At 38.1% G+C, this 15011-nt stretch overlaps 1 protein-coding gene across 1 annotated transcript in view; it reads right to left on the bottom strand.

The window, feature by feature from the left end:
* Positions 1-15011, bottom strand: part of ZNF277 (zinc finger protein 277) — a 139322-nt gene that overhangs the window by 19103 nt on the left and 105208 nt on the right. Inside the window, exons 5-6 of the mRNA XM_031012886.3 lie at positions 9676-9767; positions 201-311 (exon numbers count right to left, since the gene is read on the bottom strand). Of these exons, the coding sequence (XP_030868746.1) occupies positions 201-311; positions 9676-9767 (203 nt within the window). The remainder of the gene's footprint in view (positions 1-200; positions 312-9675; positions 9768-15011) is intronic.

Here is a 15011-nt window from a genome sequence, read left to right as displayed (position 1 = left end):
ATTGTGTATTTGAAAAATTTAAAAAACACCAAAGGGCAATATGATCTAGACAAAATAAGGACTGTCGTACAAAATGTGAACTCCTCCAAAATGGGAAATTCCCACTTCTTTAATTACTCTATTAAATTAATTTAAAAATATTCACAACAGAGTCCAAGATTAAAACAGCTTTAGGCAGTGTTTCATAAATCAGTACTTACTTGTCAAGCTTTTTCTGTAATGTACACAAAAATTCATTGCAGTTTACAATGTTGTCTGGCAATCCAATGTTGAAAGCATGTTCTCTGGCCATGTGGTTCAAAATAACAGATCTAGGAAGAAATTTGAGCAATTAGGATTATTCACAAATCATCTAAGAACACATTTGGGTTGGAATAGCATTCACATAATAAAAACGCTAATTAGAGGTATAAGCAAGTGCTAAGCACTAACACAAAGATTTCAGCTATTAAAGAGTGACATTATAAAGTATGTAAGTGTACACAGTCACATCAGTTCTGTAAAGGGATACCAAAGTTTGTTCTACCATCTGCTGCTTGGCTACACTCTATAGAAGAATCAGGTTCTGTCCTTTAAACCAGGGGTATCGGTCCATGGCCTGTTAGGAAGCAGGCTGCACAGAAAGAGGTGAGAAGCGGGAAAGTGAGCGTTACCACCTGCGCTCCGCCTCCTGTCAGATCAGTGGTGGCATTAGATTCTCATAGGAGCGCAAACCCTTTTGTAAACTGTGCATGCGAGGGATCTAGGTTGTGTACTTCTTATGAGAATCTAATGCCTGATGATCTGAGATAAAACAGTTTCATTCTGAAACTGGTCCCTGGTGCCAAAAAGGTTGGGGATTACTGCTTTAAACTATTAAATTAACTGTGCTGCTTCTACTTTTCCAATTCATCATGGAGAAGAGTAAGAGGCAACTGCCTAACAGAAAATACAACCAGCTATGACCCCAGATCACAGGCATTTAGCCAGCGTATCATTGGACAATGACCTGGAACCCACAGTTAACAGGTCTATTAAATGCAAGGGCTGTGATAACCTGCAACACAATGACCAACTTCTTGATTAATTTATACAGAAAAGGACAAATGTAATTATGTAACTTTTACATAGCAAAAAAGCATATGTGTATAATATATCCTACAGAGCTTTTATCACAACTTTAGTTCATAAAATAAAGGTGACTGTTTTGGAGAGCCTCATCAGTATAAGTACCATTGATAGACTATGCATAGTGACATATCATATGGTTTTATCTAGATTATTTAGACACTTACCTGGTCCCCCCCAAAAAAAATGTTTTCAGTGTTTTTTTTTCCCCTTGAGAAAGTGAAATAAAGAAATAAAGCAAACATTTCTATAAAAATGTTTGTTGACTTTTTTTTTTTTTACTATGTAAGAGATACATTTATTAACCTTGTGGTTAGTATGCTCATTTATCTCACTGCCTATTACTGATAACTTTGACTAAAACTACTTGTTGGGGTAGTTCACAGTGCCTTTTGGGCCCACAAAGGTTTTCCCAGGGGCAGCCCAGACAGAGCTAGACCTTTCCAGGGGTTCCAGACCTGAGGCTCAGGCTATGGAAGAGTTCAGGTGAAAGCGGAGCTGAGAGCCTCTCGTAGGCAGTGTGGTAGGTGTGTGTGTGTGTTTTGGGGTGGGGAACGGTGTCAGGCAGAGGGTGAGAAAGTTCCCCCTATCCCCGAGGCCATGTTGGGGTAAAGTACAGTGCCTCTGGATTCAGGGAGGTTCTCCTAGAGTGGCCAAGCCATAGTTAACATCTGCCTAGAACTTCCAGGTTGAAGATCCAGAGCCTAGATTTGCCTGGGTGCTGTCAGAAATGGTATCTGACTCAAGGGGTATGGGTGGGTTGGGAGGTTTCCCTCACCCTCAGTCTATCTAGGATCAAAATGTCTTGCCAGTAAGAGTCACACTGAATGTACTCAGGGGAGCCGAATCCAGCTCTCAACCTCTCTGGGGCTCAAGAATCTGGCATCTAGCATCTGAGTTATGAGATGAGAGGCCAGTGGTTGGCTCCTGGGGTAAATGAGTTTGGAGGCTTGGCCAGTCTCGAAGACTCTGTTCAGGTAGGCCACAGTGGCTTCTGGGACCTAAGAGGATTGGTTCAGCAAGGATTTTGGCCGCAGCCAGCAGCTTGCTGGGAGGGATGTGGGTGGAACAGACTGACAGTCCTTAGAACTTGTTTCCAGGCTTACAGGCCAGACCTTCCTGACTCCAAAGTGTTCCCCCAACAGTAACCAAGCATGTCAGGTCTACCCAGGGCTTTCAGGCCTGACACCCAAGCCTTGGAATGGACCAAGAGCTGGCTCAGGAGGTATAGGTGTACTAGGAAGGTCCCCATGATCTCAGGCAATGTTGCCCCAGAGAACAAGCCCATGTGTGAGCCTAGGCTTGCTCTGAACTTTTTTGGGGCTTGCCAGACAGGAATACAGATATTGAAAGTGAGGGAATGAGGGCTAACAAGCAGCTGTCTCAAAGCAGATATGAGGGTTGGGAGGCTACCCAGGCCACATACTTAATTGCTACCATCCCTAATGCCTTCTGGATCAAGGACAGTTCTACCACAGTGGGCCAAAATTGAGCCAGGTTTGCCAAGGGTTCTATGACTGACATCTAAGAGCTGGAAGGAGACTGAGTGAAGGCAAAGTCAGTGTTAGGAAGAGGGTTGGTGGGGTTAACAGTCTTTACTTGGTCCCATGCTCTGAACTGGTGGTCCTTGATGTCTTCTGGTTTCAGGTAAGGTTCCCCTAGGAGTGGCCTAGCCTTACCCAGGACTACCCAGGATTCCAAGCCTGATATCCAGGCTCTGAAAGGGGGGCCAGGTACAGATGGAACTGGCATCAGGCTCAAGAAGGGGCTGGCTGTCCTCTCCAGTATTATGGTGGTTTATTTTACATGTCAGCTTGACCTGGTTAAAGGATGCCCAGATAGCTGGTAAAAATAGTATTTCTAGGTGTGTCTGTGAGGATGTTTCTGGAAGAGATTAGTATTTGAATCAGCAGACTGAGTAAAGAAGATAGCCCATACCAATGAGGGGAGGCATCATCCAAGCCATGGGGGCCCAGATAGTTGAGCTGGGAAATTCATCTTCTCTTGTCCCTAGGTATTCAAGTTCATGGTTCTCAGGCCTTTAGACTCAGACTGAATTTACCACTGGCTTTCTTGAATCTCCAACTTGCAGATGGCATACTGTGGCACTTCTCAGCCTCCATAATTGTGTGAGCCAATTCCCATAATAAGTCTCCGCTTATATATATATATATACTATTGGTCCTGTTTCTCTGGAGAACCCTGACTAATACAAGTACCTAAGTGGTTTGCTAGCTAATTCAAAATTAGCTTGATTCAGCCTGTTCGTCTGAGCTGAGAAGGGAGGAAAGGCTTCACCCTTGTAGCCACAGTTGCTGGTTGGTAAAGGGCCAAGAAAATCTTTGGGGCTTTGGAGTAGAGATGGCACCTTATGTGATCTGCTTCATGTCAGATTTCGAAGTCCTTTAATTCTTGAGCAGCCAAGATGATTCCTCAAATTGCTGAATTACTTCTTTAATTTTTAAATTAATTCCTAATGTCAACTTGCTTTAATTTCTGGGAAATTAGATGCATAACAGTTTAAATTATTATTTCAACTCCTTTCTTTATAAACTTAATTTTATTATTAATGACCTAACTGTACTTTGAGTACCCATACAACTATTTTGTTTTTTACTTTCAGTGCAATATGCAATAAATTACATCAGATATTCAAGCCTTTATTATAAAATACAGTTTGTGTTAGGCAATTTTGCCTACCTGTAGGCTAATGTAAGTGTTCAAAGCATCCTTAAGGTAGATTAGGTATATTAAATGTTTTTTTGACTTACAACATTTTAAATGTACAATGACTTTATTGAGATGTAACCCCACTGTAAATCAAGGAGCACTGGTATTATATTTTTTCACATTCACAATGGTCCTTAAAAGCATGTAATAACTATAAATACATAATACCTTTTGGGCTGAAATGAAGTTTTACTTAAAATATTATTTCATGTACTTTTCCTTTTCAAATATTCTTTCCCTATACTTTAGGAACAAATATTTCCCTACACAGTGCTCTCTGATCTCATTTTTTGTCCTGGTTTAATACTGTTTGTAATCAGTTTTCACTAAACTTATAAATGTGATTTGGGCAAACACGATTAAATTACAGAAATAGCTTTGAGAGAAGCACTTCTGGAACAGTGGGGCATGGACCTCTGAAAATCTGCTCCTCTATTAAAGCAACAGTAGCACTGGTGAAAATGGTTGAAATCAACTTTTTAAGCAATCTGGAATTAACAGGAAGGATGCAACAATCCAAGGAACATTTATTTAAGAAACATGGCTCAACTGTGGTAAGAATGGTGAGCTTTGTGATGTTTTAATTTGCCCCATTCCATTCTCCTCCCCTTAGCTCCACAATAGCCTTGACAACAGCAGGCTCACAGCCACTGGAAGGGGCAGAATACAAGTGGGCCATTCTGAAAGACCTGTTACAAGAACTGTTACTATTCAGCCTGTATGGCAGGTGATGGGAAAAGGCGCATTCACAGGGTTTGTCTTTATTTGACATGATTCAGTCCACCCATTGAAAAAATTCTCACCCTTAGGGCATTTGCCAGAAACAATCAGTGACAATTTTGTAACATCACAGCTGCCTGAGGCAATACTAACTGCAGCAAACAATAGGCCAAAAAATTTAAAAGGAAAATCTGGGTAATGAGGTGTCTACAGAGGACTCTGAAAAGTTGACATTTTCCTGGGGATCTAGAAGGCCATACACATGTGCTGGTCTATGTAAGCCCCAGAAAAACCTGTGAAGATCCTACTCTCTCACCTCTGATTAACCCTGAAACTCTACACAAGCAAGAAGTGGAGGCTAAACCAGAACTGTAAACTGATGAAGTGTTGAAGGTGTGCTCCAACCCACATACAAAGCCCCTTGGCAAAAGGCAGAAGATATAATGGTTCAAGGAATTTAATGAAATCTCTGTCTGATCATTAGCTGAACACTAAGCTAACTGTGCAGAGACTTCAGTGGCCACACAGTAGCAGTAATACACACTTTGGAGAATTAGTCCAGGAAAGTCACTAAACACACAAAAAGTAACAAAAACCCTGGTGGGGTGGAGGAGGAATCCAGTTTCCAGAGTTGCAACATTATATTACTTAAATGTTGAGTTTTTGACAAAAAAATTACAAGACATACAAAGAAATAAGAAACTTTCCTCTACATACATGGGGGAAGAAAGCAGAAACAGAAATCACCCCTGAGAAAGTCCAGATGTTGGACACACTAGACAAAGACTTTAAGTTAGCTAATATGAATATGCCCAAAAGAACTAAAGAAACCCCTGTCTAAAGAATCAAAGGAAATTATGAAAATGATATCTTACCAAACAGAATACCAATAAAAAGATATAAATTATTATGTATTTTACATAGGCAGAGTGGCCAAGAGTAGCCAGAAAGTATTTTTTTTAAAAAGACAACCAACAGAAATTTTGGATTTGAAAAGTACAATAACTGAAATAAGAAATTGACTAGAGGGGCTCAAAAGACTTAAGCTGGAAGTAAAAATCAATGAATTTGAAGATTGGTCAAATGGGATTTTCCGGTCTTAGAAGAAAAAAACAAAACAAAAAAATAAACACAGCTACAGAGATCAAGTTTACCAACATATGTATAATATGCTCCAAAAGGCGAGCAAAGAGAGATAGAGAAACACAGAGACAGAGAGAAAGGGGGCAGAAACAACATTTAAAGAAATAATGTCTGAAAACTTTTCAAATTTGATGAAACACATTAACTTAAACATCTAAGAAACCCAATAAACTTCAAGTAGGACAAATCAAGAGAATTAATCCAAGAAAATCACTAAACACACAAACAGGAACACAAATCCTGGTGGGGCAGGGGAAGAATCTGATTGATGATCTCTGTAGCTGTTTATTTTTTTTTTGTTCTTTTTTTCTTCTGTCCTGAAGACTGGAAAATCTCAATTGTACAATTTTCAAATTCATTGATTCTTACCAAGAGATAAGAGATCCTTACCAACACGTAAACTGTCAACAGGCAAAGATAAAGAGAGTCTCTTGAAAGATGCAAGAAAAAAGTCAACTCCTTACATACAGGCAGGCAGTCCTTAGTAAGTGATTTCTCACCAGAAATTATGGAAACTAGAAGATAGTAGAATGTCATATTCAAAGTGCTGAAGGAAAAAGACTGCCAGTCAAGAATTCTACATCCTGTAAAACTATTCCTCAAAAAAATGATGGAAGAAAAAAAATGAAGGACAAATCAAGACATTTCCAGATAAACAGAAACTGAAAGAATTCATTACTAGCAGATCTCTCCAACAAGAAACTGAAGAAAGTTCTTTAGGTTAAAAGAAAGGGACACTAGACAATAACTGAAATCTACATAAATAAATAAAGATCACCAGTAAAGGTAATTACATAAGTAAATATAAAATACAGTATAATCGCATTTTTATGACCCTTTTCTTCTCATATCTGATATGAAAGATAATTGTATAAAGCAGTAATTAGAAAACATGTTCATGAGCTGATAATATATAAAGGTATAATTTGTATGACAACAATAGCACAAAGGAGTGAGGAGGAAACAAATTATATTGGAGCAAAGTTTTTGCATATTATTGAAATTAAGTTGTTATTAACCTGAAACAGATTGTTTTCAATTGAAATGTTAATTGCAATCCCCAGGGCAAACACTAAGAAAAAGAGTTCAAAATCTATGGTATAAGAAACAAGGGAGCCGGGTGCGGTGGCTCACTCCTGTAATCCCAGCACTTTGGGAGGCCGAGGCGGGGGGATCACGAGGTCAGGAGATCGAGACTGTCCTGGCTAACACGATGAAACCCCATCTCTACTAAAAATACAAAAAATTTGCTGGGCATGGTTGCGGGCACCTGTAGTCCCAGCTACTCGGGAGGCTGAGGCAGAAGAATGGCTTGAACTCGGGAGGCGGAACTTGCAGTGAGCCGAGATCCTGCCACTGCACTCCAGGCTGGGCGACAGAGCGAGACTCCATCTCAAAAAAAAAAAAAAAAAAAAAAAGAAAGAAACAAGGGAACTAAAAATCATACACTAGAAAATACCTATTCAACACAAAAGAAGGCAACAATAGAGGAGAATAATGAGAAGACCTAAAACATATTGAAAACAAATAGCAAAATGGTAGAAGTAAATGTGATCTTATTAGTAATGACATTAAACACGAATTAAGTACTACAATGAAAAGGTGAAGACTGGCAGAATGGTTAAAAAATGATCCAACTGTATACTGTCTATAAGATATACTTTCGATTCAAAGACACGAACAGGTTAAAACAAACAATGAAGGGTGTGGAGGAGAGGAGAAAAAGTAGATGTATGGTAACAAGAAAGTACTCATTACTCTATCCTTGTCTGTTATCCATCTCCTTCTTTCTATATTTATGTCCCAATGCATACACAAGTATTCTATATTTATGTCCCAAGGCGTACACAAATGTACGCCTGCAACACTGTTAATATAGTGCATAGGTGGAATCAAGTTGTGTCTTTAATCTTACAGGCTGAGCTTTTCATAAATGAAAAGAACTGATGAATGAAAGGGGACGTTTTATAAGAACTAGACACTATTTATCTTTCTCACTGGTTATTTTTAAAAAATGTGCATTTACTACAGAACAATGGCATAAGTCAAGACTACTGAGGAGGTCATGTAATTCCTATGTGACCCTACTCAATACAGAATGCAGATAAGTTAGACTAGAAGAACAGGAGGATTATATTAGGAACTAGAGAAACACCAATATTTAATATGTTCAAATACCAATATTGTAAGAATTTAATGTCATATGGATATTTCAAATCATATCAATATCCACATTCATCACTAGAACTTTATAGAAAACAAAAATACCATTTGTAGCTTCCCATATGCCAATATGAGAGATCTCTGACGATAATCACATGCCTCCTCACTAGGTCAATAATTACCTCAACATAAAATCGGAAATATTTTGTTAAAACATTGTCAGTAGTAATGTTTGGTAAATTTTCTGATGGTGGCATGGGTTTTCACTGGTACTTTTAAGTTAACTTTTAAGACTAGCCTTTATTGTTATGCCCGTAGAGTCCTTTGAAATAGAAGGACAAAGTTAGAAGTACGATCAGTGGCCTTGGCACCAATTTTTCTCTATGCTAACTGATCTGAGAATCAAACCTTTACCACTGGTGTTTTGAACATTAATGCCTCAACTAAACTCTTTTATAAATTCCAATAAGTGGCTACCTTCTCCTTTCCAAGGTTTTTCACATAACAATGTCAGTTACTGTGCTGGGCTATGTTTTCACTAAAGACTGCTTTCTTTCAAGTGAGCAGAGAATGATATTTTTCTGATTGTCCCCTGTGTGCTGAATCAGTGAAATCATCCTCAGTTCCTAGAGGTTACAACTTCATAACTTGTATTTAAGTGAATGTATATTTGTAAACATTACTGATGCATAATAATAAATGTGTCTGCTCTTTGTCTCTTGTCCCTAGCACAAAGTTTCTAGTAATTTTTCTAGTGATAGGAGTATCTTTATTATATGAATGAGGAGACTCAGGGTAGGACCCTACATAGCTTCCAGATGGGGAATGTTCACCATAAAGACCAACCATATGATTAGAGGGTTGGGACTTTGAGCCAGTCAGACCTCCAGAGAGGGGAGGGGGCTGCTGATTGAGTTCAATAATTTAATCAATCATACCTACATAATGAAGTCCTAATAAAAACTTGGGACACCAAAACTCAGAGTAGGTTGCTGGTTGGTGAATTCCTTAATGTGCTAGGAGGGTGACAGGTCCTAATTCCTTGGGAAGAGGATTCAGAAACTCCTTATTCAGGACCCTCTCAGACCCTGCCCAATTTGTCTCTTCATTTGGCTGTTTCTAATCTGTATCCTTTATAGTAAAACTGTAATCATAAGTACAGTGCTTTCCTGAGTTCTGTAAGTAATTCTAGCAAATTATCAAACCCATGAAATTATCAGTGGGAACCTCTGACTTTATAACCAGTGGTCAAAACTTTGGGTAGCCTTGGGACCATATGAGTTTATGGCTGGTGTCTAATGTGAAGGCAGCCTTGTTTGAGCCTGTGCCCTTAAATATGTAAAACCTTATGCTAATGCCAGGTGATTAGTGCCAGAATGGAACTGTACTGCACCAGCTGGTTTTGGACCAGCTGGGGTTGGTGATAGAATCACCAGTGCCCCCACTTCTTTTTTATGTCTTTATTTTTAATAACCAAAAGTGAAAAGTTACCGATGATTTAGAAGAAAATAGTATACAGAGGTGCATCTGCAGTAGTTTGCTGCATATGGTCTTGCAGGTCAGCCAATTTTAAAAGTCCTATAATATTAAGCATAAATCTGCTTCTGTCATTTTAAGAATTTATACCCCTCTGCTGCTTAGAGCAACTACAGTTCATCTTGGACGTTGGGCATATTTTTAAAAAGGACTGCTTATATACGAAAGGGTCCTGAGCCAACACATAGAACTTAATTTATATAACCAACAGTTAGGGATGTTTTGATGAGTTTTCAGATTAAAAACAGTAACATTTAAAGATGCATAATGGCAAACCTGTTTCCAAGGAATTCTTCATTGCAAAACATACAAACGCCATGAAAATTGGTATCATTTCGTTCTTGCTGCTGTTGTTCCAGAATTTCTCTCTGGAAAGTAGAAACAGATTTATGGTATTATCTTAATGCACAATTGGCTAATAAAAAATGTCAAAGTCTGGATGGGAGGAAACTGGGCTGGAAGCATAAAGGGAGTATATAAAAGTTGCCAACATTTCAAATTTCTCCATTCCTGTTTTTGCATTAAACTCCAAGTCTGTCCCATAAAATGCTTACAGAACACTCCACTTTAACAGCTATGTGGGAATTAAAATCAACAAGGTTTTACCGTCCTTTGCTACCCTGTCTTTTCCAGTGTTTTCCCATCCCTATCCTCTTCCAAAACCAAAATTGTGGTGGGATCTTTGACTTGCTCTTTTCCCTAATTCTCAGTTTGATTTGTAATCAAGTTCTCATCAATTTTTCACTTGAACTATCTTCCATATAACTTTTCTCTACCATTCCCAAAGTCACCCCTCTGAGTTCAGTTTTTAGTCATTGTGGGTTACCATAAAGTCTCCTAAAGGTTCTCCCTGATTTCAATCTCTTTTCTATCACATTCATCCTCTTTTTGCTGCTAGAATTTTTCTTAATATTTTCATGCATAATTAACTTGTTGCACCTCAACTCAAATAATTTAAAATATGCTCTGATAATATCCTGCTCTAATCAAGGGGGTTCCATATGTTATTTTTCCTGAGGTCATTTTATTTCCTTTTTCTTTTTCACTTTCACAAATCTTATCTGCTAATCAAGATCCCACTTGATTCCTGTTTCTATCATGCAACCATTTCTGGCCACAGTACAACAGTTAAGAGCTCAGGCTCTGAAACATGGAGCAGATCTGGATTTGAAATACGGCTCTCACATATAATTGATATTTAACTTCTTTAATCCTCAGTTTTCTCTTTTTAAATTTTTTATTACACTTTAAGTTCTGGGATACATGTGCAGATCATGCAGGTTTGTTACATAGTGACATGTGCCACATGTGCCATGGTGGTTTGCTGTACCCATCAACCCATCATCTACATTAGGTATTTCTCCTAATATTATCCCTTCCCTAGCCCCTCAACCCCTGATAGGCCTCGGTGTATGATGTTCCCTCCATGTGTCCATGTGTTCTTATTGTTCAACTCTTACTTATAAGTGAGAACATGTGGTGGTTGCTTTTCTGTTCCTGTGTTAGTTTGCTGAGAATGATGGTTTCCAGCTTCATCCATGTCCTTGCTAAGGACATGAACTTGCCCTTTTTTATGGCTGCATAGTATTCCATGGTGTATATGTGCCACATTTTCTTTATCCAGTCTATCATTGATGGGCATTTGGGTTGGTTCCAAGTCTTCGCTGTTGTGAATAGTGTTGCAGTAAACACATGTGTGCATGTGTCTTTATAGTAGAATGATTTATAATCATTTGGGTATATACACAGTAATGGGACTGCTGAGTCAAATGGTATTTCTGGCTCGAGATCCTTGAGGAATTGCCACACCGTCTTCCACAATGGTTGAACTAATTTATACTCCCATCAACACTCTAAAGCATAAAAACCCTAGAAGAAAACCTAGGCAATACCATTCAGGACATAGGCAAGGGCAAAGACTTCATGACTAAAACACCAAAAGCAATGGCAACAAAAGCCAAAATTGACAAATGGGATCTAATTAAACTAGAGAGCTTCTGCAAGCAAAAGAAACCATCATCAGAATGAACAGGCAACCTACAGAACGGGAGAAAATTGTTGCAATCTATCCATCTGACAAAGGGCTAATATCCAGAATCTACAAGGAACTTAAACAAATTCACAAGAAAAAAACAAACAATTGTATGAAAAAGTGGGCAAAGGATATAAACAGACACTTCTCAAAAGAGGACACTTATACAGCCAAGAAATATATGAAAAAAACCAACAAACCCTTCAAAAAGTGGGCAAAGGATATGAACAAACACTTCTTAAAAGACAATTTTTCCAGTGTTCCCCATTAATATATTCTATTTCTACTAACTACATCTAACCTCTCTACTCTAGTAAGATTTTCTTTCTGATCAATATTGTGTAGAACTGGCTTTTTACGACATGACAGCTGAAAGGGATCTCATGAAACTGTCTACTGACTCCCTGTAAGAGATGTTAGGGGATTTGTTTAAAGCTGCATAGCTACTTGGTGCCAAATTTGGTGCTATTTTCATGATATCACTTTTACTTTTTTCTCAGAAGGTACCCACTGTAGCACATGTCGATACAGAGCTTAGAACAATGACCTTCTTATTTAGTGAACAAACAACTTCAGAAGCCAGGGGACAGTGATCTGGAGAGGTAGGGCAGCATTAAAATCTTTCTTACAAAATACCCACATGGAAGCCTCATTGAGATGAATTCAATACAGATGAGCCACTCAGCATTTGGGGCTTAGAACACACTAAAATAACAGCATAGATAACATATGCAAATATAATTATTCCTTATTTCTAGTTTAATTAGAAAAAGAGGAATTCTAAGACTTTCTAGGTCACAGACATTTTAATTTGCTATTTGAAGTTGGTTAAGTTTTGCACAAGATGGTTTCTAAGACAATTCTCAGTTTTTCTGTATTCCAAATTCAAGACATAATTTAACCTGTTCTATATGATACAGGGTTTTTGCTGTGAACAATTACTACCATACTGTACTGTAATGCAAAAGTATTTTACTTTCAGGATCACTTTGCAAATGACTCTAAACTGTTGTGCTCTTTTGGTTTAATTTTATTCTCTCTCTTTTATGGCCATCTATGTTTATCTCCCTTTATTCACTGAAGCTTTTCATCCCTGTTAGTGGGTCTACTTCTACACCCACCAACTGGCTCCCCCATCTACACCTCCTCTACATTAGCTATTCTCTGTTTAGACCTTCCATTCTTCCTTTTAACCTAGAACAAAACTATAGGGACTTAGGGACTCCCAAAACTCAGCTAAGGAAAAACAGATCATCAAATTCTAAGAATAAAATTAACTCAAATATGTTTGGTACCTACGAAAAAGTAGCTTCCAATATCTTCCTCAGATGAGTGTCGGGGGAGTTATTTTCATCTGGTAGGGTTTGTTTCTTATTATTGAGTTCTCTACAATTTGGATCTACTGAGCTTACCAGATACCAGATGTATGGATTTATAGGAAAGACTTTCCCCGTACATATATTTTAAAAGTATGTTTATCTGATGCATGCCCAGAGGGATGGAAGACAAAATTTGACTGTAAATGAACCTTTAAAAAATTAGTCTGCAAATACGTAATTACACTATCTGGAAATAAAACTAAAACTGGTAATCAATAAAATCTTAAGTAACACCTTAATGGATCCTTGTTTTCTACTGAATAAAATCCACAGTATTTAGCATGGCATTCACAATACTCTGTACTTGATTCCAACCTAGGTTGTTTTGTTTTTGTTTTTTGAGACAGAGTCTCACTCTGTCAGCCAGGCTGGAGTGCAGTGGCACGATCACGGATCACTGCAGCCTCGACTTCGTGGGCTCAAGCGATCTTCCCACCTCAGCGTCCCAAGTAGCTGGGACTACAGGGGCATACAACTATGCCCTGTTAATTTTCTGTATTTTTTTGTAGAGACAGGGTTTCTCCATCTTGCCCAGGCTGGCCTTGAACTCCTTCAGTCAAGTGATCCTCCTCCCTCAGCCTCCCAAAGGGCTGGGCTTTATAGGTGGGAGCCTCTGCGCCTGGCCTCTAACCTAGGTTTTTAAAAGTCTTCTCTCACATTTCTTCCTCATACAATCCTATGTTATAGGGAATAGCAAGAACATATGCCACTATTTAGTTGTGTATTATTCTCAATAGCAGTTCTGAACCACCTACTATGATTTCTGAAGCCACTCAATGGCCTGGAGTAATCGTTCCCTCTTTTGCCCATCTTTGCTTATGCAAGGGTCAGTTCAAATGCTGTATCTTTGTGGTGAGTGGAAAGAATAATGGCCTGACACTTAGGAGTTCTGTATTCTTGTCCTGTTTTTATGACAAAGTAGCTCTTAATGTGGCCTTGGGCATACCACTTCTCTAGGACTCAGTTTCAGATGATCTCTAAATTGCCTGTGAAACATTCTACAAATCATTAAAGTGACTTTCCCAGACTGTTTTTGTATTAGAAGTGATACTTCCTTTTTTACCACAGTTTTATAGCATTCAGTTGGCATCTATATTGCTTGGTCTTCAGGAAAACTGTGTCCCAACCATCTCTATTCACAGAAAATGAGTTCCTCTATGCCATATGCACACAATTTCTTATAGTAGATTCTCAATAAATACATGATGACTACATTTATACCCGAGGTGCAACAACATACACACTACAGATCTATGTGCTCTACTGAAAATCAAAATGGCTTTCTCAAAGGAAAGGGGCTTATAACACACTTGATTATCCCTTACTGACATATGGTTGGCACTTATTATGTAGTTTATATTTCATTTATAAAGTAAAATGAAGAGCTTCCCACAGTGACAGTAAGTTGAAAATTTGTTTAAACAAAGAGAATGGTCTACTACATATGTAAACTATTCCAAGAAATTTACTGTTGATTATGATTTTTAAAAATCCTGAAGTTTTCTTTTAAACTTACAACAGACAATTTTTACAAAATATATACAGAGATACACAGAATTTTACTTGCTATAGGACTAGGGATTTGGGGATAGGTTTTTACTTTTAAAAAATCATTTTTACTTTTAATACTATAAACACGGCCTGGGCAACATAGGGAGACCCCCATCATTACTAAAAATAAAACAATTGGCCAGGCATGGTGGTGCGTGCCTGTAGTCCAGCTATCCAGGAGGCTGACTGAGGTGGGACGATCGCTTGAGCCCAGAAGCTTGAGGCTGCAGTGAGCTGTGATCACACCACTGCACTCCAGCCTGGGCAAGACAGCGAGGCCCAGTCTGAAAAAAAAAAAATTTAAAAACATACTTTTTAACGGCACAAATACAGTTTGTTACTAACATGACGTTTTGAGCAAAATAGATGATGCAAGTCATAATAAGGAAACGAATTAGTGATAATTATAAAGCCCAACAGCTAAGGAAAATGAAGTACATTGGTATAGAACACAATTACTTTTGTTTCATTTTTTAAAAAAATATTAAGAATTGAAATATGAGATCAAGGTTTTCCTCCTTTCCACTCTAATAAAGTTTAGTCTACAAAGTACTTTTGCCTTGTAAATTTCTTAAAATAACAACAAAGATATAACATATACTTTTGACCATTTTTCACTTATACATAAAATATGAAAAAAATATTTTAAA

Source organism: Gorilla gorilla, chromosome 6 (assembly GCF_029281585.2).
Source record: "Gorilla gorilla gorilla isolate KB3781 chromosome 6, NHGRI_mGorGor1-v2.1_pri, whole genome shotgun sequence".
Lineage (NCBI taxonomy): Eukaryota > Metazoa > Chordata > Mammalia > Primates > Hominidae > Gorilla > Gorilla gorilla.
This window is presented reverse-complemented; position numbering and strand designations above follow the sequence as displayed.